The sequence below is a fragment of the Martes martes genome, assembly GCF_963455335.1.
Source record: "Martes martes genome assembly, chromosome: 16".
NCBI classification, from domain to species: domain Eukaryota; kingdom Metazoa; phylum Chordata; class Mammalia; order Carnivora; family Mustelidae; genus Martes; species Martes martes.
In genome coordinates this window covers 24,438,173-24,461,556 of record NC_137904.1, presented here as the reverse complement: position 1 = coordinate 24,461,556, position 23,384 = coordinate 24,438,173, and the positions used below count along the sequence as shown (strand labels likewise).

The 23,384-nt window shown below is 35.3% G+C and overlaps 1 protein-coding gene across 1 annotated transcript in view; it reads right to left on the bottom strand.

The window, feature by feature from the left end:
• NF1 (neurofibromin 1) overlaps positions 1-23,384 on the bottom strand; it is a 261,002-nt gene that overhangs the window by 102,537 nt on the left and 135,081 nt on the right. Inside the window, exons 31-36 of the mRNA XM_080825306.1 lie at positions 18,159-18,221; positions 13,513-13,671; positions 12,795-12,892; positions 11,362-11,508; positions 9,148-9,294; positions 5,406-5,516 (exon numbers count right to left, since the gene is read on the bottom strand). Coding sequence (XP_080681432.1) covers positions 5,406-5,516; positions 9,148-9,294; positions 11,362-11,508; positions 12,795-12,892; positions 13,513-13,671; positions 18,159-18,221 — 725 coding nt within the window. The remainder of the gene's footprint in view (positions 1-5,405; positions 5,517-9,147; positions 9,295-11,361; positions 11,509-12,794; positions 12,893-13,512; positions 13,672-18,158; positions 18,222-23,384) is intronic.

The following is a 23,384-nucleotide window of genomic DNA, read 5'->3' as shown; positions in this document are numbered from 1 at the left end:
CTGTCACAGTAAAAAAAGGTGCCAATTTGGGGGGGGGGGGTTTGAAAAAATTTTTAAGTTTTTCTTATTTATTTAAGTAATCCCTACACCCAACATGAGGCTTGAACTCATGACCCCAAGATCAAGAGTCACATGCTCTTCCAACTGAGCCAGATTGCTAACTATTGTAATGCATAATACAGCTGGTCCAATGACAAGGTTATCTTGCTCTGAGTAAACCTTTATCTGGTGTTTGAAAAGGTCATTTGTAAATTAGATGCCTAGAATTCAAAACTCTTCCCTACAGAACATACCTCGTAACTATTAGAGAGTTTCATGCTGGTCTACAGGTTGATTTAGCCCAAAAACCTTTTACCTAACTTTCACACTGGTAATAACCATGTCATTAATAGTGTTGTTAAGGTTTGAAACCCAGCTGATTCTCAAGAACTGTGTCACCGTGAGTTAAATACATAACCCAGTGCAATTTCCTAACTTCAGTAATAAACTGACTACAAATGAATCATTTTGGATGCCTGTTGGATATGTAAATTAGGCTCTCCACAAGAGATTTTGATTTGGTAGCTCATGGTAGGGCCTGGGGATATATTTGCTTGTTTTAATTTTCCAGGTCATTCTGACAGCTAGGTCTGGGAACGACCAACAATTTCTCTTAAGTTTCAGTTTATATACATGTCAATCATTGTTAGTGACAACACCTCATGGGACGCCTAGGTGGCTCTGTCAGTTAAGTATCTGCCTTCCGCTTGCACTGTGATCCCAGGGTCCTGGGATAGAGTCTCCCATTGGGCTCCTTGCTCGGCAGGGAGCCTGCTGCTCCCCCTGCTTGTGCTCTCTCTCTCTGACAAACAAATAAAATCTTTAAAAAAAAAAAACAAAAAACCACACACACAAGGCCTCAGAAGGTTACTGTTAGGGTTAGATGAAAAATTCTATCACATGCACAATTTGCCTGACACACAGAAAGCACTCAGGAAATGTTAACTGTTAGCATTATTATTACTACTAACTACTACCCCAAAAGCAATTGCCAGGTACAACAATATTCCTAAGAGGAAAACTCTTCGTCAGAACTTTTAGGTTTTATATTTTTAATTATTCTTCAAAAATAACCTGTGTCCTGGCAACAAGTCATATAATACAGAGGCACATAACAAATACTATAATCGGTCCTCTACCTTCTCCAATCATACTCCTCCCCTGCAATAAGCAATGTGAACAGCTTAATGTGTCTACTTTCACACATTTCTCAATCTACATATGCCCGTGCACATATAGTTATATGGCAAGTGTCAGTCCTCCTTCCGGGTCTTTTTAAAGTATAACGGAGGACTTCTGTTACTTTTGCCTGCTCAGCATCCATTTTTCCTCATCCTGGATCTGCTATCCAATTTTCCTTTGGGAAACCCTGCCCCTGGTGCCCTCTCTTTCAGTTCATGCAGTTCAAGTCAGGCTGGCTTCACCACAAAGCTCCAGGGATGGGTGCATGATTCAGGCCTAGACAACCAAGACATTCCACCCCTCTGCCGCAGTGACTGCCTCAGGAATTGGCATGTGACTCACACGAGGCAGTAAAACCAGCATTTCTGCAGCACCTACTGGGAAAGAGGTCATTTTCCCTCAGTTGGTAAGCTGAGAACACAAAACACTGCTGGCCACAGGAAAAGCCTCCTAGGAATAAAATCAACCCAAAGGAAGTAGAGTCAAGAGACAGAGAAGAGAATGTTTTGCAGATGACACTGTTCAAAGCTCTGCACACGGTCATGTAAGAAGCCAGACCATATCTTGATCTCCCCAGGTATATGTACCAAATGATGTCCTTTTTGGTTTACACAAGTTTGAAATTCATTTCTGTTACTTGTAACAAGCAAAATAAACTTAATGCATTGCATATTATTCCATAATATAGAGGTATCCTTATATATTAAATAATTCCCCTTTTGAAACATAGTTACATTGTTTTGGGGCTTTTTTTTTTTTTTGCCACCATAAACAAGACTGCAACAATTGTTCTTGTATTTATGGTACTTTAACTACTATAAAGTAGGAGCATAAATATATGGGAGGGAATACCAGGGAAAGATTAGAAACTAAATTTAGGTCAAAATTATGGAGCACCCTGAATGCCTGACTACAGAACCTGGACTTCATATGCGGAATCTATGGTGTTATTTAACACACCGAGAGAGACAAGTTGAGATTTGTACTGGTCTGCCTCCAGATGCAATGTTAAGATGACCTGGAAGAAGTTATCTGGGGATGAGGAAGTGGGAGGATAATGCTGCGTTCAAATAGGTAAGAGCTAGTAAAGAGAGTCTCAGGAATGGCAGTGGCAGAAAAATGATTTCAAAAGGCATTTTCAAGGTGCCTAAAAGAAATATTAAACCATTAAGATCCAATTAAAAAAAAAAACACGAAACAAAAATCACAACAAATACCAAAAGACAGCCCCTGAAAAAGAATAGCACCAGGTAGTTATTTTGAATCACGTGACTGCCAGTCAGAAGCATATACGTGACTTAAGGAGCAGGCCAGAAAGACGCTGGCTGACCAGCACTTAGCATGAAAGGTTTTATCAAACAGGTGTATTTTAGCTGAACCACATTCTCTTTTTGGAACCTGAAGTATGCAGTGCTGAAGTAATGAAAGAATTAGTAGCTGTGGCTAAAACTGAAAGGATACCAAAAGAGAAAAAACAGGAAGTAGAGCTGACTATGAAGCCAAGAGAGAGTCAAAGATTGTGAACTAGTTCCACAACTGAAAAGCCACCTAGTTCTGTCTACACCTAGGCAGTCTCTGCTGTGTAATTCATGTTTTTCCTGAGGCCTATCTTTCTGAGAAAATAAGAATGTCTTCTTTGCAGTAACAAAGACCTAACTAAAACAGTGTAACTGATTTGTGAAGGTCCCACAGCTAAAACCAAGGCTAGGTGACAGACAATGAGGAGGATAAAAGAAAAACATAAGAATTTAAAATGATTAGGGTTTCTAGCATGAGAAAGAATAATGATGTAACTGAGAAAGAAAATATGGTGTCAAGAAGCTGATTTGAATACATACTAAATCAAGTTTTGCATATTTCAAGTCTAAAATGTCTGTGGACTATCTGTAAGGAGAATGGAATCTATACGTCAAAAAATATTCACTAATACACAGTAGTCTAAGGCACAGAAACACAGGAATATCAAAAGAGAAGCCAAACCCAAGTGCTCTTTGACAAGTTGGCCATGTAGAGATAAAGCCTTCACTATATTCTTTTGGACTTGTACCATGGTGGAAGTGGGCCTTTCTCTGCTCTGAGTTACTGTGTGCTCAACAATCTTGGAGCTAAGACTTCAAACCAGGTGAAAATAAAGGCTGAGAGGAGTTCCAGCAAGTCTAAGTGAAAAGTTCAAAGTACTGAAAATCTGAAATTGCAAGAGTCCTATCCAAAAACAAAAACCAAAAAAGAAAAAAAGAAAACCTCAAACGTACTCTGTACAGAACTTTGAAGTCACAAAATACTTCATGTGAGAGGTAGACAGGATAGTTTAAGTGCTGCCCTCTCACCCTTTTTTTTTTTTTTTAAACAGAAGAAGACACAGATTCAGAAAAAACTCATCTAAGATTATGCAGCTAATAAAGCAACAAAGTTAAGAATTGTTTAGCATTCTTAAGTCATCATGTTCTATGGGTTTCCTGGAAATCTCACTGTTTTAATCTAACAGAGGGTATCTGGATCAGGCCCATACTGCTTTCCTTGGCCTTTTCTAGAACCTCCAATGAAGCAACACAATCTTACACTTTCCGATACTGAAGAGAAAACCCAGTTTTGAGGCTTTCCAGATATCTTTGCTACTTACAAACTAACAAGAATTTAAAGGGGGAGGAGGACACACATCTATCTGCCTCTCTCACTAATGTTTCACTTTAATTACTTTGACAAAATAGGGAGGGTCAAAATACACTGGTTGCATTAAAAGTTGGGGTTGAAATACAAATATGGTTCATCTCTGTTGCAAAAGAAAATTAAAATTATCTTAGGCAATTTAGAAATGGGTATTGGTATAAAAGTTGGAGAGAAGACTCTCAAGAAAAATGAAGAGATATTACTCAAGGGTTGTTCAAGAGGAGGAGAGCTCAGGGTAAATGCAAGTTCCTATACTCTTGATTCCGTAACACCCAGTGCTTGGGACTCCTTGGTCTTAACGCTATCTGGATTATCTGGCTAAACGAATTTCCCACCTTCCACATTCCTTTCTTCAATCCTCCCTCACTATTTCTCAGCCTCCACTTATCCCCTACACACTGTTAAGTTTTTGCCAACTGTGACCATTCAGTCTACTGACATAATTCTTCAATTCATGTTAAATTCAGGAAACTTGGGAAGATTAATTCCTTCTGCTACTTAATAGCAAAACTAAGATTATGCATAGTCCTAAAATTCCAAAGCCAATGGTCTTTCTGTTATACCACATTGTCTCTAAAGTTCAAATACCATGAGTTTATGTCATCAACACAAAGAAGTAAAAACCACCAACTCAGTATCACAGATAAGCTCTCAAAAGGAAGGTAGTATGGAGGCAAGAAAGAAAAGACCATGGCAGGGACAGCATGGCAACCCTCATGCCTATTGTTAAGAAGGAGCTCACAGCATTTCCAGAAAGGCTTTCAAAGGAACTAGCCTGGACTGAAGACATAATGAAAAAAATGCAATCATTATTCCAGGCTGTCACCTGTGCCATCCTTATAGAAATTTCCCACAGCTTCTCTGAATTATTTGATAAGTAACCCCAATCTTGTCATACACAGCATATTACTGAAAGTTCTTAGAAACAGATTTTTAAACTTTTAGTTCTGCTTAAAAAGAAGTGTTTCTGATTGTCATGCTATAGATATATTTACTCAGAATACAGCTTAAAAACAAAAGATACTTTGCAATTTTTTTATTCTTGGTAATTAATCCATTGTAGGAAGTATTTAAAAAAAAACTGATTTTGGGAACCTGGGTGGCTCAGTGGGTTAAAGCCTCTGCTTTCGGCTCGGGTCATGATCCCAGGGTCCTGGGATCGAATCCCGCATCGGGCTCTCTGCTCAGCAGGGAGCCTGCTTCCTCCTGCCTCTCTGCCTGCTTGTGATCTCTGTCTGTCGAATAAATAAATAAAATATTTAAAAAAAAAAAAAAAAAAAAAAAAAAAACTGATTTTAAGAAAGAGAAGCCAGTAGGAAACAGGTCTCCTGAAAAGCAATTTCTAATATACCACTATCATTTTGTGATGATGGCTATTTACCCAGCTATATTCTTACAGGTAAACTTGTCTTCAATTCCAGTAAAGTCAAATGGGAAAAACCAAATTTGCTGTCTCTCTACATTTGTTATTATTTTTAAAACTCTGTTAAGAGAAACTAAAACATAGTAGTTCTTACCTCCGTGCAACATAATAAAATATAGGATTCCCAGCTTTGGAAGTCCCAGCTTGGTAGAAAATACTTAATGTTTTCAAAGCCTTGAACTCTTCTTTTTCATGTACTTGATGCCTGAAAGAAAAAAACAAAAACAGAGTAACTCAGGCTTTATATTGTCCACTGAATATTTCTAAAAACCCATAATTAGAGCAATAATAAAATATGTAAAATGGCAAAATATTTAAAAAGCAAAACACTTTCTGAAAGGCAATTTTGTAACAAACATCAAAAATTTTAAGGTGTTACTCTTTGAAACACACTGAGTAGTTCTTAGGACTATCCTAAGAAAAGAACTGGGCAGCAATATTAACCATTGGATTGTTTTTTATCACGGTATTTTTTTTTCTAGAAGCAACTGAGTTTTTAATTTTTTTTCAAGAGTTCAATTTATCAACCTTTTCTTTATTGGTTTATGATTCTGAATGATTTAAAAGGCCTTCCTTTGCACATGTTTTCTTCTTCATGAGAGTTTATCCTCATGAATGGTATAAGCACATTTTTCCAGATGGTCATTCAATTGTACCAACACCATTTATTAAAAGTCCATTCAACAGCTAAATTTAGAAACATAAGAAACAAGTGTTGGTGCAGATGTGGAGGAAAAGGAGCCCTGAGGCACTGTTGGTGGGAATGCAAACTGGAGCAGCCACTGTGGAAAAGAGTATGTAGGTTCCTCAAAAAGTTAAAGATAGAATTACCAAATGATACAATAATTCCACTGCTAGGTATTTACCCAAAGAAAACCAAAACACTAATCTGAAAAGATATATGGACCCCTATGTTTATTGCAGCATTATTTACAATAGCCAAGACATAGCCAAGTGTCTACTGATAGATGAATGAATTAAAAAAAAACTTGTGTGTATACATATAGAATGGGATATTATCGGCCATAAAGAAGAATGAAATCTTGCCATTTGCAACAACATGGATAGAACTAGATAGTATAATTCTGAGTGAAATCAATTAAAGAAAGACAAATACCATATGATTTCACTCATGTGTGGAATTTAAGAAACAAATGAACAAAGAAAAAAAAACAAAAAAATATAGAAAGTAACTGGTTGCTGGAGGAGAGGTGGGTGGGAGGATGGGGAAAATAGGTCAAGAGGATTAAGAGTACACTTTTCGTGATAAACACTGTGTAACATACAGATTTGTTGAATCACTACACCGTACATCTGAAAGAAGTGTAACAATATACGTTACTTATACTGGAATGAGTGAATGAATGAATAAATAAATGCAAATCCCAAAACTTAAAAAAAAAAAAAAGTCCATTCTGGTCTCCCTTATTCTGAATACCACTTTTTATCATATATTAAATTCCCCTATGTATTTTAAAATATTTCTAAAAAAGCATGACTTGATTTTTATGTATTCTGCTGAATACTCAGTGTGTATGTAATTAATTTGAAGATTCATGTCATTCACCAACCCTGGGACATTTTCATCTGTTGTCTCTTCAAGTATTACCTCTTCACCATTCTCTCAAAGCTGCACTTCTGAAACACCTATTATGCTTGTTGGACCTTCTCATTCTGTCATCTGCATTTTTTAACTTCTTTCCTATTTTCCACCATACTAACGATATGTTGGTAACGTGTTCAGAAATCATCTTCCAGCTATGTATTTTAAAAATAAAGTATTTTAAAAACATAGTTCCTTTTACCTACTATTTCTAGGTGTCTTGTGTCTTGAAGAGGGTTGGGGAGAGAGGCTTTATTATCTTAATCCATCATGTTGCTGGTACCAGATCAGCATTTGTTTAGTATTAATGGAAACCAACTACATATCATTTGATAAGAGAATAGGTACACATGTATATAGATAAATGATTGTGTGGCCATCTGCCAGATGTCAACTAAATTATTTCTAAGAGGTAAATGTCTCTAAGATGACTGAGAATTTTTTACTTTCTTCTTCAGATTTCTAAGTTTTGAGTAATTCAACAATTTTTATCTTTACAGCTGAGAAAATTATAAAGCTACCTTCATTTCCTTAAAACAAAAATGGGTCTCAAAGAGCATCAGTGGGAGCTGAGAACAAAAATAACAATTAACATTTATTAAACACTATATATAAACACTATATATACCAGACACTGTTTAAAATGTCTCACATATATTGGGTCATCTAGTCTTCAAAAGCATAGAAGGTTGTTTTATAAGGGAAGTTAGGGTCTTAGGTAAGGATCAATAATTAGGTTTTCTTGGGGCACCTGGGTGGCTCAGTTGGTTAAGCGACTGCCTTCAGCTCAGGTCATGATCCGGGAGTCCCGGGATCGAGTCCCACATCAGGCTCCCAGCTCCATGGGGAGTCTGCTTCTCCCTCTGACCTCTCCTCTCATTCTCTCTCTCTCTCTCTCTCGAATAAATAAAGTAATTTAAAAAAAAAAAAAATAATTAGGTTTTCTTAGAAAAGTGGAAAAATGGCTAGGATGTCCTCAATAATGCTGAATAAAAAATAGTTTTATATTCTTGTATTATGCAATGTTCAATGAAGTAATATGAAAATTTTGTGTGGAAAATATTTCTTCAATCATTAGGAATAAACGTATGTTAAACTGAAATGAATATAACAGAGCTAAAGATAAAAATTAAGCTGCAAAGGATATTGTTATGTATTCACACATAATTTTTTTTTTTTCTGAGAGAGAGAGAGAGAGAGCACGTGAGAGCATGAGTGGGAGAAGGAGAGAGAATCCTAAGCAGACTCTGTGTTGAGTGGAGCCTGATGAGCGGCCCTGATCTCAGTACCCTGAGATTACAAACTGAGTTGAAACCAAGAGTCGGACACTTAACCAAATGAGCTACCCAGGTGTCCCGTGTATTCACACATTCTTTTAATGGTATCAAAGAATTGGAGGCATGTGCACACAACTATGGCCTATATGTAATATGATCAGTGACAGGCACTTACAATGCAAGGCTTATTATATGGAAATCTGTGATACGAATTAATTTCTGAATGTCACATTCTGCTTTTTTACTTGTTTCTGGCACATATTACAAACAAAACACTTCACCCACAGTCACTAATGAAGTACTTACTAGTGACTAAGTGTGAAGTACTATGAGAGGTACTTTAAAGACTAAAGGATTCAGCATGCTGCAATTGCTGTAACATCAAAAAAGTTGAGTATCTAACAATAAGGATCTTTTACCTCACAAACGAAATCCTCCTATATGAGATTCAAAACAAATGTCCACAGGAATTTTACAGCCGTACTGAAAAATACTGAATTTTCTGAGTCTCAATCTGAATGAAGTTAATAGCATTAACTTTTGGAAGGGTTCTGAAAAACACTACAGTGTGACAGAAAGAGTTCAGAACTTAAAACCACAGATCTCCGAATTAGGTGTGGAATCTTGGGCAAATCACTCGCTTTGAGCTACAGGACTACCCTTAACCATAATATAATTATCTACCCTCCCTCCTAAGTATTAAATGCAAAACACCTCAAAGCAAAATGACAAAGTACATTGCTTTTATAAGAAAATCAAATATAAAACAAAGCACATGTCAACAATAAATAACATAAGAAAAAAGTGGGATCCCAAAATACACCCATGTGGTCATTAGGCACCTCTTTCCTGATAATCCTCTATCAGAAATACAAGTATATCTAACAAGCAGCCTGGTGGTCAGCGTTGCACCTCAACCAAAAGCGAGCAATCATTATTTCAACATGGTACCTTACCTAGTCATAAATTCCTCAAATTTGGAACTGGTAAGGTTAAGGCTGGACCAGTGTGTATCTGCCACAGGTTTGTGCTCAGGAGGACCCAGGTACGCAAGAAGTGTTGCCATCTTATCGAAAGGTCGTCTTCCAACAGCTTTGTGATCCCTAGATAGAGCAAACTACTTAGAAAACAGGAGCAGTTCACATTCAGCAGTACACATTGCTTTAGATTATCATTGCTTTTCTTCTTTCTGTCAGCTGGTGTTTCTTGCTGACTTGTAAACAGCACCAAAAAGACCTCACAAGGTCTTGTAAGATGGAGACATCTTAGAAATATGACCACTCCCCAAACTATAAAACTTACTTAAAAAGTTCTTTTCTTTTCTAGTATTCTTAATCCACTACCACTAAACAGGCAATCAGTAGTTAAAATAATGTTGTGATTCACTTTTTCACAAGACAAAAAGAATCCTTCTTGAGAAACTAGGCTTACTAATTGGGATATATTTGTCCCTCATATCAGATCTCTGCTTAATCAGGGTAAATATGGATTTTCAGTAACAATTCAGCATTTAAAACTATACAAGAGCAACAAAATACTATTTCACAAAAAGCATCAAACTCCATAAACAATGAATCTTGGAACAGTGCATCAAAAACTAATGTAATGTATGGTGACTAACATAACACAATTAAAAAAAATCAAACTGGCAAAAATTATGTTCACTAATGCTAACTTTGGTGAGGATGTGTACACAGAGGTACTCTCACACAGAACTGATTAAAGTGTAAATCAGCATGTACACCATGAAAAGTAATGTGGCAGTTATCTAGTAAAGTTGGGGCTGTATGCAGCCCAGAACGCAGCAATTACACATTCAGGTAATACACAAGGAGATAAATATGAAGAATACTTATTATACTACTATTTAAAAGAGAGAAAAGCAAAAAACAAACCTAAATATCAACTAGGGAATGTGAAAATAAGTCCTCATACAGTGTTCCAGTAAAACACTAACCTAAGTTAAATAATCTCAGAATATTGTGTGAAGAGACAATATTTAGTATATAATTTCTGCAAAATTTTCAAACACACAAAACTATGTAATACATACATATAATTTCCTTACTTTGTCAGTTACCTAGAGGGAAGTTGTATCTTTTCCCCCAAGAAATAAAATGTTATAAAAATTTGAAGTAAAACAGCAAACTAATGTCAAAGTTAGACGGTAGACATGGGTCCTATTATAGCCTATACTTTATGTCTAGAATGTGTATTTTTTTAAGACAACTGAATTAAAAAAAAAAACTGTAGCATCAAACTACACAATTATGTATGTGAATTATGTAAGAGAAATGAATGTTTGCATTTAAAGGTTGCACAGTTTATTTTAGTGTGACACAGATAAAGCATGTTCAGTCTTCCTCTGTTAGGGCACATATCAGTCATGCCCATATCACTTTAATCCATTAACAATTCATGAAGGATTAAAATGTGTTCTCTTTTTTAAACCACCATCTCCTAATTAGTTAGCTTCAGCTTCATGGTCTTCTACCGCTCCCATGAATGAGTAAACCATTTTTATTAGCATTTAAGATTTTTTGGACTCATTTTACATTTGTAAGAGAACTCCTCACGCACAGGAACGTGGATCCTTTATAAACATACACAACTAGAAAGGATAGCAAGTGATTCAGGCTACAAAAGATTTTAACTAGGAACAGCTAATAAAACGATACCCAAGTTGATACTTTTTAATTACTGAGTGTTTTCTGCATAAAGCCTTATTTGCATATACTTGAGAATTATCACAAATAGAACACTGGCAATGTTTTAATTATTATATTCCCAAGAATGAGCTACTCTTCAAATTCAGATGCCAATACTCATTTGAGCTTCTAGTAAATTTAAACTGCTCCACATTGTGCGCACGTCTGATGTTTTGCAAACCAGAAAAAAACCCAAAGGGCTAATTTGTGATTTCTCAGCTTAAACTTTAAAAAAAAAAGAAAAAAAAAAGTATGTATCACCGAGGTGGGCTTATAGATCATTTAATATTGAATGAACCCTTTGCCTATTTATTTTTGAAGAGAGTCTAGAGTTCTACATTTCTCTTTTCAAACCAGTTCTTACTCTGAGCAAATGCAAAATAAAAAGCATTATTCAGGACCAAATTGTTTTTATAAATTAAAACTAAAAGTTTTCAAAATCTCATGACTGTGAAATCCTACCTGTTGCTAGAAAGATACTGGCCAATTTTCTCTTGATTGTTCCAGAGCAGACGATGTAAAGCAAGCACATTGCCATCACTGATGAAGGAAAGACTATGATTTACTGCATCACTTGTAGGACAATCAGATGCTATATCAAGGAAAAACCTTAAAAAGTATAAAATCATTAGAATTTTTAAAACCAGATACACCCATATCTATGTTTGAATTAAATTCATATGAAGTAATTTTGTAAAATAACTGAGATTACAAGTATGGAGGATTAAGACATTATTCACACATGACTGTCATAAAACAAAACAAGACGAGAAAAGGAGAAAGTTGGCTTTCCATTTCTGATACCTGGCTTTGGCTTCAGAGTAGGGTTTTTGTTTTTTGGTTTTTTTTTTGAAGATTTTATTTATTTGACAGACAGAGATCACAAGTAGGCAGAGAGGCAGGCAGAGAGAGGGGGGAAGCAGGCTCCCTGCTGAGCAGAGAGACCGATGCGGGGCTCGATCCCAGGACCCTGAGATCATGACCTGAGCCGAAGGCAGAGGCTTAACCCACTGAGCCACCCAGGTGCCCCCAGAGTAGGTTTTAAAGTCAAACCACAACAAAATTTAGATGGATGAGACTTTGGATTGAAGCCAGTACTTTATAGATAAAGAAACAGAGACCAAGACAAGACAAAAGAAAGACCTCCCCAAAGTCATACAGCCTATTAGGTCAGAGCCAGGAGTATAATTTTTGTTCTCTTCACTTTCTATGGGTAGTCAATCTGCTAGAATATGAATCCTATGCTGACATTTGCTTTTCTCTCCAATATGGCTTGCAGTCCAACAATATATCTTTTGAACTCCAGCTACAAAGAAGTTGATATGAACCACAATGAAAAACTGGAAGACAGAGTTGTACACATCTAGCTCAGACTATGAGATCAATTAGTTTCACATAATAGAAAAAGAATTCTGGACCTTAACTTATATTTACAAAGTACTTTCTCATACGCTATCTCACTTGATACTTTAAAGTCCACACTCAGGTAGGCAAAAAGTATTGTCCCTATTTATAGGTAAACTAACAACTCAAACTCAACATAAAAAAAAACTGTCATTATATGCTATTATGCATTATGTATACCATTTTGGTTTTAGTTTGTACTAGAAGGAATCTTTTTCTTCTTCCTCTCCTCCATATTGTAGCAACCTCAAATCCTTTAACAGATATGTCAAAACTCCCTGCTGGTTTTCAAATATGGAAATCACTATTAAATTATAAAGAATATGGATTTATTTAGCCACTGTCTCTTATATAACATAAGATTAACTCTGTTCTTGACCTAGAGGGGGAAGAGGCAAAAACTACACAAAAGCTTCATGTAGACCTAGTACAGGGTGGGCAACAGACTTAAATGAAACTGACAGTACTGGAGTCAAATAGAGCAATCCTACCTCCTTGCTGCATCAAAGTTGCTTTTCACAAAATCATTAAAAGGCCGCATATGTTCTTCTTTTGTGAACAGAACATGATTGGCAATACTCTGTAGTATCTAAACAATGGAACAGGGTTATAAATCAGATCATTCATTGTATGAAGTGTACACATTCATATATTCTTTAAAAAGTACTAATTGATATAATTTATAGTGGTGATTAAATTATTATGCATTCTATAAACACTAGGTGTTGTTACTGTTCTTTCCCAAATATAATTACTACAAATATACATATGTAAATATATATATGTAAACATATGTAAATATATATCATACGTATTAAAAATTTTAAATGTCTTTCTTAATAAAAATCATATATATGTAAATATATGTAAACATATGTAAATATATATTATACATATTAAAAAATTTTAATGTCTTTCTCAATTAAAAAAAATCATACAGCCTCCATTTCAGAATTTCCAGAATGAATACATAGAAAACTATCTTCAGAAGACATTTGCTAAGATTATTTTCCCATGATAATAAGGTCCATCAGGTATCAGTCTAGTGAATTCCTTTGTAATTTAACAAATAAAAATAAAACAAAAGCATATAAGTGAGAACCACAGGGCATTTTAAAAATCAATTCAAGTGTAAGTACAATAAATATGAAAAACAGAAAATCTAGTTGGAAGAGGAATTTTAAATAGATTATCAAAATAATTCTTCACCTTTGACATTAACTTCAAGCCCCTTTCAATTCTAGGTGGTGGCTTTTTATCTAAAATCCCTGCTTCATATGGTGAGACAATGGCAGGATTGATAAATCTGAGGAACATGGCACTTCCCACTGCACCGATGCTGTTCTGAGGGAAACGCTGGCTAACCACCTAAAAACAAGGAGTTGAAAATTGACTGTATGGTTTGAATTTAAAGGAAATGGGAAGAAAAAGCTCAAGGGTCAAACTTTCGCACAAAAATTCTGAATAGATCAACCCTTGTAAACGACACATTTCTATTTTTTAACTCCCCAAATATCAGTAAATAAAGTTTATTCCCAATTCTTGCCCTCTGTCCTTTTAAAGGACAACAAAGACATCTAAGAAGAAAATAGAACCTCATTAACGAGTTGTATAGGAGAGACCTGAAAAAAGATCTTACATTTGTCATTGTTGTTTATACTGCAAGTTTGGTAAGTAACAAAAGCAGACCAAATTTTCACACAACGATTATCATATTTTACTAAGATTAACAGACATGAGAGTGCGGTCAACTCTTACAAGACGAGGTTAAGTTTGCAACAGCATACCCCCAAACATCCAATATCTAATAGTAAATACTTACATTTTGTTGTATACCTGGTACAACTGAGTATCTTGAGCAAAATGCTTGCCACACACTAAAGTTAGTTTTTTAGATTCCTATCAAGAGAAAAAACTTACTTACAAGTAACATTACTGCCAGTTTCTTTTCGTCCTCAGAATTTGTTATAAGATAAGGACCTATTATTTAAACCATGGAGGAACAGGAATTCTTGGGGACCTAAAAGAAAAAAGGATCCCACCAGCAGAAAAAAGGACCCTTTTGTGTATAATTTTGTGTATAATTCAGGGTATAATTCTGTCAAATAAAAAAAAGTTAGGAAACAAGAAGCAGTTGCCCACACTGAAAAACATGAGCCAAATATTTAAAATGATTTCTTTTCTCTTTCTTTTTATAAAACATTCTACCTTGGAGGTAAAGTAATAGGCACATTAGACTGGGGAAAGTGTTAGGCCACCAGCTCAGCATCCATCTCTTTTCAGTGACTCCTGTTTGAAGTTAACATATGAAAATCAGATTATTCTAAAACTCACATATTTTTTCAAGAACATATATTTATTTTTCAAGAACACTTCTGTAACATATTAATCTGCAAATGCTCTTGCTTAGTATAGCTAACTGCTGCTTAAACCAGTGGTGGCTATGGCAGCAAAGCCGCAGCATTCCAAGCAATATTCAAAGATTCTAGGGAAAAACGCACATTTCAGAGGATATTGGGGGAAAATGAGAAAATGGGATTTATGTGCAGAATCTCACATAACTCTAGTTTACTTTATGATGCCTTAATAAAGTAATACCTCTTGTCACGAATTCACATGGCTCACTGACTCCAGATTAACTCTGGGAAGAATAAGGATTATTTCATTTCTTTCTATGCCTTTTAGTGTTTCATGTGGTGTACATTTTTAATGTCTTCTTTCTTTTCCACTGCCCAAGATCTCTAAATAGTCTTCTACCATATCTGACAGAGAATTCATAAATGTAAGATTTCAGAGAATGATTTTTTAAGCCGAAGAATATCCCTGTAAGAGGTGATAACAGACAGTAGTTGTACTAATATATTCTCACCTTCATTTATACTACACAGCTCAGGAAGCTTTCGTCTTAAAGTCCTCTGAGTGCTACTGCATGAAGGACAACCTTACACTTAAGAGGAAGCTGGTGCAGGTGGCTAAATATAGCAGCCTTACTAGAATAGCTTGAAAATCCAAATACTGTTTGAGAATTATTTTTGGCTGAAATACAGTTTTAGAAATAGAATTAAGAAGAAAATTCCAGTGTTTTTACCACTCTGGTACAGTATTTAACCTTTTGGGATGTAGGAACAGAAAAATGAATATATACATTTATGCAGACAAAATTTTTCATACAATTTCAGAACGTTCAGGGACCACCATTGCTACTGAGTGGTTCTTTTAGAACTCCCAAATTTTAATCTTAAAACAGAAGAAACTAATCAACAAACCTACAGAATTTTAAAGCTTTTAGGAATGAGTTAGCAAGAAGAGGACTAAAAACTGCTTTATATTTAATTTCAAATAGGTTGTTTTAAAAGAATAAGCATATATTCAGTTTAATCCACTAAAATTCTGAAACAACTTTTATCAAAAAATTAAAAGACATCATTTGGTCTCCAAGAACCATTTATAAAATACTAACCTGCTGTGAAAGTACCTCATAAAAACCAGCACATTTTTGAAAGATGCTACTTATTAGTTTTGTCTAGAACAAAAAAGTTATAAAGTGTAACTCACATTTATACCTGATTTATACTTAATACTATTCAACCTCAGAATTTAATGAAAATCTGCGATAATTATTTCCCAAAGGGAGAATATTGTCAAACTTCTGAAAAGTACTACATCTCTACTATCCTCCACATCTTCAAAATTAATTCTTGTCAAAACTCAAAGGACCCATACCTCAGAAACACACAGAATCAATAAAAATGCTGTATAACAAGTTTCATGAGACAATTTATAAAAATAGTTCTTTTTATATCACCATTAGTGAACATCAATGTAATTTTACTTCATAGTATACATACTCAAGTTGGGTTTTTTATTTTTAATCTAGAAAAATTTAATTTAGATCCCAAATACATTCTGCATAAATGGTCAAAGTTGGGCTAGCCTGTATGCTAAAATCAGTTATCAGTCAAATGTTCTCGTTACTCCCCTTAGTAAAATCTGAACAACATGGTACAAATAAATAGTCATAAACTTTACAACAGCAAGAGGATCACTACCCACACATGCTTGATTACCTGAATGAAGTAGACAGTAAACTTCTCAAAGGAGATCTAATTATACATTATATGTTTGAGTAGAATAAATGGAATTATCTGTAATATAACTACACAGAGCTAATAAACCAGGAGCCAGGACCTTCTCTATTTTACATATTCCAATCCATTATACATATACCCCCAAAAGAGCTTGCTTTTTAAAGATCATTAGATTCTTAAGCCAACAACTGCATAAACCAACATTTTAAATTTATGATGACTATATATTGTTTTCATACTTTGGAATACGTTCTAAAATACCTCAAATTACCAATTAGTTTCCCTTTGTTTCCATGAGGACCTCATAACACCTGTGCTGAGAAATATATTCCAAAACTCAGCATTACCCAAAAATTAAAAAAAAAAATCTGAAAATAACACTAGTAGAAAATAACATTTCAAAGAACAATTTTAGACAAAATCTTAATTTAAAAAAAATGCAGTGTTAGGAGGCTAGAAAACATGCTCTTAGAGAAATACAGAGAGCTGGAATTTTAATTTATGTGATATACTACACAATGCCATTAGTAAAACACTGAACAAGAGTGTTAGAAATAGGAAATTCCAACAGGGATGGTGTATATATGTTAAACCCACATATGCTGAGAATTAGAAGCATTAGAAAGAAATGTTTTTAAGCAAGACAGCCATCTAATCCAATCCATTTGCTCACAGCTGACCAAACTTACTTAACATACTCAAAATCTCAAATGCACATAAAAGCGTAGGTGTCTAAATTTTAATTTAGTTCTGAATTTGAAACAGGAACTTATTATGTGTCAAGCTTTAGACAAAGAATGAAAGATGAAACCAAATGTATATTTTAAATTTTACCTTTGTATGTAAACTACTTACATGACTCCTAAAGGTGTTTTTTTTTTTTTACATCTTTCTCTAAAATCATTTGGATTATACGAACAAAGATTAATACTCAGCCTGATAAGTCATAGTGATAATGGCAAATTCAAAATGAATGCATATTAGGACCAAATTCTACTCGTGGGGAAGAAAAGAATAATGATTACTGTAATTTTCTTCCCTTAATTAGGGCAGGTTCATAGAAACAGGCAGTATATTCTTATCATGTTAACAAAATGAGGTGTTTCTCTACAAATAATGGAATCACTGAGTTTTCCTTTATTTCAAAAGTACTATATTCTCAATCCCTATTATTTAATAATGACTTTCTCTAAGGTAAAGGTTTACCATTAGGATTTTTATAATCTAAGCACAAATATCTAGATTCTGCCTGAGATTGTTTAGATAAAAATATAAGGAGTAAAAAATGAAACCTTTAGGTAAGATTTAGAAAGTGACATGCTCCCTCCATAAACTTTTTTTCGCCCTCCATATACTTCTAACAATGAAGAAAAACTTTCACCTCTAGGAAAAGAAACCACTCACATTACCTGCAACAAGAAGCAAGAATGAAGAGAGTCAGCATTTCCTAAGGCCTTGAAATTAAGTTTCTTTTGCATTCATTTATAATTTTAAACATAACAATAATAAAATTAGACCAGGGATATCCAATGCAACAAATGCCCCCAAAATGCCTTTGGGATAAATCAAACCAAAGGAACACAGAGAATGTTTTGATGTAACTTAATTCCAGGGTTAATTGAAATGAAAGCTATTTTGTGCCAGAATTAGTAGAATGATTTTACAGTGAAGGTCAAATAGGCTGAAGTGAAGATGTTCTCAACAAACAGCAAAAGATTTTTGTTTTGCTTTGAAAGAAACAGCTAATAAAAAGTTCTCCAAACTTACTGATTTTTTGTTTTCCTTTTTTTCTTTTACTGTAGCTTTATTCAGTAGGGAGTGGCAAGTTGCCTACAGAACAGAGATGAGCACAAACAAGTCACAGCACCAACTACATACAGCAACAAAAACAATGTTGGCTTGTACATAAAATTACATGATCAAATGTAACACAAATGGAATCAACAAAAAATTAGAAATCGATTTTGAGGGATGAATTTTATTTCTGGATTTTAATTTTTATTACATTTTTAAGCCAAAGCACTAAATAAACAGCAAGAAATGTTGAGACAATCATATCTACTATTTCTGGCTATAAGTCACAGAAAAGTTCTCCCCAAGTAAATTTGAGGATATTTAAGATCTACATTTAATTACTAGCTTTTGATAAATTTCATATAAGATGTTCATTACAAGTAGATCACACACTCAAAACACTTCTATGTGTCTACATAATTTTTTCTCCATAAATACTTCTCTGTGTATCCTTCAATTGACTTAAAGTTCTTTTTTCAGTAGCTGGCATTTAATTTAGACCTACTGATTTTAAAAATAAACATTAAATGGCTAAATATAATGGTTAAATTCACTTTAGAGATTATGAATTAAAAATCTCTAAGAAGGAGTCTCTTAAACTTTCACATATTTTTTCTGTTTGCAGGCTACTTTCTGAAAAAGTTCTAATCAGAGGAGGTTAAAAGTTCTGCAACATTTGGAAGAAGAATGTTACCAGCTCAACTAGAAATAAGCATTAATTAATATTAAAGTGAAGAAACTGCAGAGAAAATATAGAGTAAAACTATAAGTCCACTTAAAATTTTTCACATATTTGACTACCAGAATGTATCAAAAACAGAACACCAAAAAGGAAAACAAAACTAAACAAAACAAAAAACCACCACAGCTCTGAGTTCCTTCTAAGCCAAATAGTTCTTTCATATCATATCATACCATATCTACACACACACACACACATACATTATTTTTTTTAATTTTTTTTTCACACTTACATTATTTTTAAATTAGGTTCCACACCCAGCGTGGAGCTTAAACATGGGGCTTCAACTCACCATCCTGAGATCAAGACCCAAGCGAAGACCAAGAATCGGATGCTTAACCGAGTGAGCCACCCAGCCAACCCCTAGGCCAGAGTTCTTTTAACTTTTAAAATTAAGACTCCTGGTTGGAGTAGACTAAGCACAATTTTTAGTATCTTTAAAGTCAAGTTAAATCCACCATTCATGGAATTTCATTCTAGGAATTCAGTGCATTCAACACCATAACCTTAAAGTTACTTTGATATTTATTTGTTCATTCATCCATCCATCCATCCATCCACCCACGCATCCACCCAAGGAGTTATTGTGCATCCAACATGCTAGATACCATCCTAGGCATCAGAAATAGCAGTAAACAAGATGACACAGTCCTTTCCTTAAGGGTCTTTGGTTCAAACTTTAGACTATATACAAAAGTACTGGTAATCAAACAGATCACTAAAATGCAGTTTCATGCAACTTTTTTCAATTACGGTATATAATTATCACTTACAGACTTAAAAAATTAGTGTAACCTACTTTGGTTTGGAGAAGCAGATTTACTGAGAAAAGATGGTATTTACTTCGAATCATAATATTTAGCTCTTTCTCAGAATTCTCTCACCATAACTAAGAGGATATCCATTCTGGGAACTGTTTTCTCATCATAGCTATCTCCTGCTTTTCAAAAGTTTGCTTTCACAAAAGACCTAACTTAGTACCTATTTCTGCTAACTGAAAGGAACCCAAAGAGGCTTTTGCTTTTATAGGGAAAGTAGCGAAAAGTGACTATTGCAATCAGTGCTCATTTTGCAGCAAGCCATTATAGAGGCAGCACACACCCCAAGCAGCAAGTGGCTGCCAAGTTCCTTCCCCAGGAGCTACACTCAGCATCTCAGCATCAAGTTGCCACAGCTTGGAACTTGTATTTGAGTATCGTGCTTTATCTTGATTTATCTTATCCATTAAATAACGGATTTTACTTATCTGTGCTTTATCTCAATTTATTTTATCCGTTAGCAAGATGTGTCCTAGGGTATCAGGAAAGCCTAGGAGTTTGTAAGGGTGTTACACTTGGCATAAAGCTGAATGCAATTAAGCATTTCAATTGTGGCACATTAAAGACACTGTGTGTACACTGAACTTGCCTGCATCCACCCTTCATACCGCTGACTCAGAGAGAAAGAATCTTGAAAGCTGCTGAGGTTACTAACTGGTTCTGCCAGTAGGAAAGTGGTCTCCTAGTCAGCATCCAGAAATGGATGCAATGGAAAGTCTACTGCTTGAGTGGATTGATGGGTGAGCAAAGCATGGTGTTCCATTAAGTTATCTTACACTTCAGGAGAGATTAATTTTTTTTAGTAAGCTGAAACAGAAAGTATTGGACAATGATGACCAAAGTGCTGCAAAAGTATAATTTAAAGGTACACATGGGTGGTTTGATCAGGTTTTTTTTTAATATTTATTTGACAGAGAGAGATCACAAGTAGGCAGAGAGGCAGGCAGAGAGAGAGGAGGAAGCAGGCTCCCTGTTGAGCAGAGAGCCCGATGCGGGACTCGATCCCAGGACCCTAGGATCATGACCTGAGCCGAAGGCAGAGGCTTTAACCCACTGAGCCACTCAGGCGCCCCCTGGTTTGATCAGTTTTGAGGTAAGGGTAGCTTCATAGCTCTAAGGGTACTGGAGAGAGTGCTTCAGCTGATACTAAAGCTACTGAAAAAGTCCCAGAACTGGCAAAAACAATCATAGCAAAAACAATCATATAAGCAAGTGTTTAACTTCAATTTATGATTGGAAAAATTGCTGAGCAAGACATTTATTTCAACAGAAAAAAAGCAGACTAAGGGACACAAGGCACCAAAGGACAGGTTTGATGCCCACTATTAACACCACTGGTGATGCTATCCTTAGGCCTCTACTAGCGTACCACCAGAAAACCCAACGGCACTCAAAGGCATTGATAAAACTACTTCTTGTGTTTCATTCACATCCAAGCGGTTGGAATATCCAAGTGATTTTTTTTGAAGCACGTGAGTACATTAGTCCTTTTGTTGAAAATACCGTAGAGAAAATAACCTTGGTAATAGGTGTCTTTTGATTGTTGAAAACTGTGCTGCTCATCCACCTGGCATTACTGAGTATGGCAATAACATTTCTGTGTGTTCTTCCTGCCAAATATGATGTTCTTGATACAACCATGGGTCATAGGCCTACTTGCCACAATTAAGGCTTCCTATATGCAAAATGTGATGCATCTCACAGTAAGTGCATTTGACAGAGAAGCCAATTCCAAAGCATGTACACCAGGGATCTGGAAAGACTACAATATAAAACTGGCAATCACCAACTTTGGAGGTGCTCTTGATAAGTTAACAAGTTCTGGATGTGAAATGGTGCTGAAAGGATGGTCTCCTGAAGCAGGAAACAATTTTAAATGCTTCAAACCAACAACAATAAATACAGCAATACTGACTTCGGCTAAGGAGGCTTGGTTTGTGGAAACTGATGAAGACCCCATGGCATCCCATGATCAAGAACTGACAGATGAAGAGGTGATGCAATTGCAAGAGCAAAGAACACCAATCCACACTCAACACCAGAGTGAACGGCCTAGAAGTTTATCCAGGAACTGAACATGAAGCATGTGAGATTTTTGTGGCAATGGACAGTGCTGCCGTGACTGCGGGAAAGTATGGCTTTAATTTTGAAAGGGCACGTAGGTTTAGGAGCAGGTTTACAGAATGTCTTGAATGCCTACAAATAACTGTAGCATAGAAAAATCTGAGAGGCTAAACAGTTGAGCATACTGTCGTATTTCAAGCTTTCCGCACCAGCCACAGTAGCCACAGCAGACGATGAACCTCGGCCTTTGACATCGAGGCAGGCAGACATAGAAGAAGGTACAAACATTAGAGACCTGCTTGCACTGATGGATTTAGACAATGATGAGATGTTAATAGATGACACTCTTCCTCTCCCTCCTATACTCTACACTCCTCTACCTCTCACCACCCCAACCTCCAACACCCCAGCCTAAAACACCACCATCACCACCTGTCAGCCCTCTGGTGTGCTTGCTGTCATCCCAATTCTGGTAAAGTGAAACTACACAGTACATAAATTACTTATACTCTATACAGACTGGGTATTTATCGTATTATTTCTGTTTTTACTATACGTTAATGTTATTTTAGGTAATTTGTGTTATTTGGCATGATTTGGTTGGTTGTTTTGGAGGTCTGGGAATACTAAAAAATGTCCCATATAAATTAACGGTAATTGCTTCTTCCCTTTATGCCACTTTGGCTTATAAAAGATTTCACAGGAACGCTACTTTGGGATAGCATGGAAAACCTGTCTTCAAAAACTACAAGGAGGAAAAGTAGAAATAAGTACATGAGAAAATGTCTCAATTATAAATTTAACACATGTTCACAGTTGGCTATCCCTACAGAATCTTAAGCCAGTCCACTAAGTAAGGGGACATACAAAATAAGAGACCTGGTTAAAGCATGATTCAAAAAAGGCTTAAGAGTCAAAAATATAAGCTCAAGAAAAGGGAACTAACACTCAGAGAAGTTTATTACCTAGCAATATCCTCACTTAGCTTTCAAAATTTTCCAAGTAAGTCCCAAAGCAGGAGCCATATTTACTCGAGAAAATAAGGAACTACTACCCCTCCCAGCAGAACACAAAAGTACAAAGGTACCATATTATGTTATTGCCAAAGTCAAAAGGGCAAAAAGAAAGCCAGAAGAAGAAAGATGAATAAAAAAGCAAACTAAGGGGAAAAACTACTTTTGGTAGGAGACTCAATGAAAGAATAACTTGAGATAAAAGCTTTTTTTCTTTCTTTTAATTAATAAATGTAAAATTCCCTGTTATCATTCACTTATTAAAAAACAAAACCTTATTTATAAATATAGCACTTTCATTCCATAGTACTCCCAACAATAAACTTCTCCAACACTTCAAAACAACACACTAACACGATATTTAAATAATATTCTTAAAGAGAATAATTTTATGTGAAATATTAATATGATAATTCAGGTCTGTTATAATACAGTATATTTTATTATGGAGTGCTTTAAAAAGCACAACACATAGAGTTTAATAAGACACAAATGATCACCTTACTCCATTTTCTGATTTATTTTCACTACCTCCCTCCCTTCCCGGCACGAATCTTGTTTA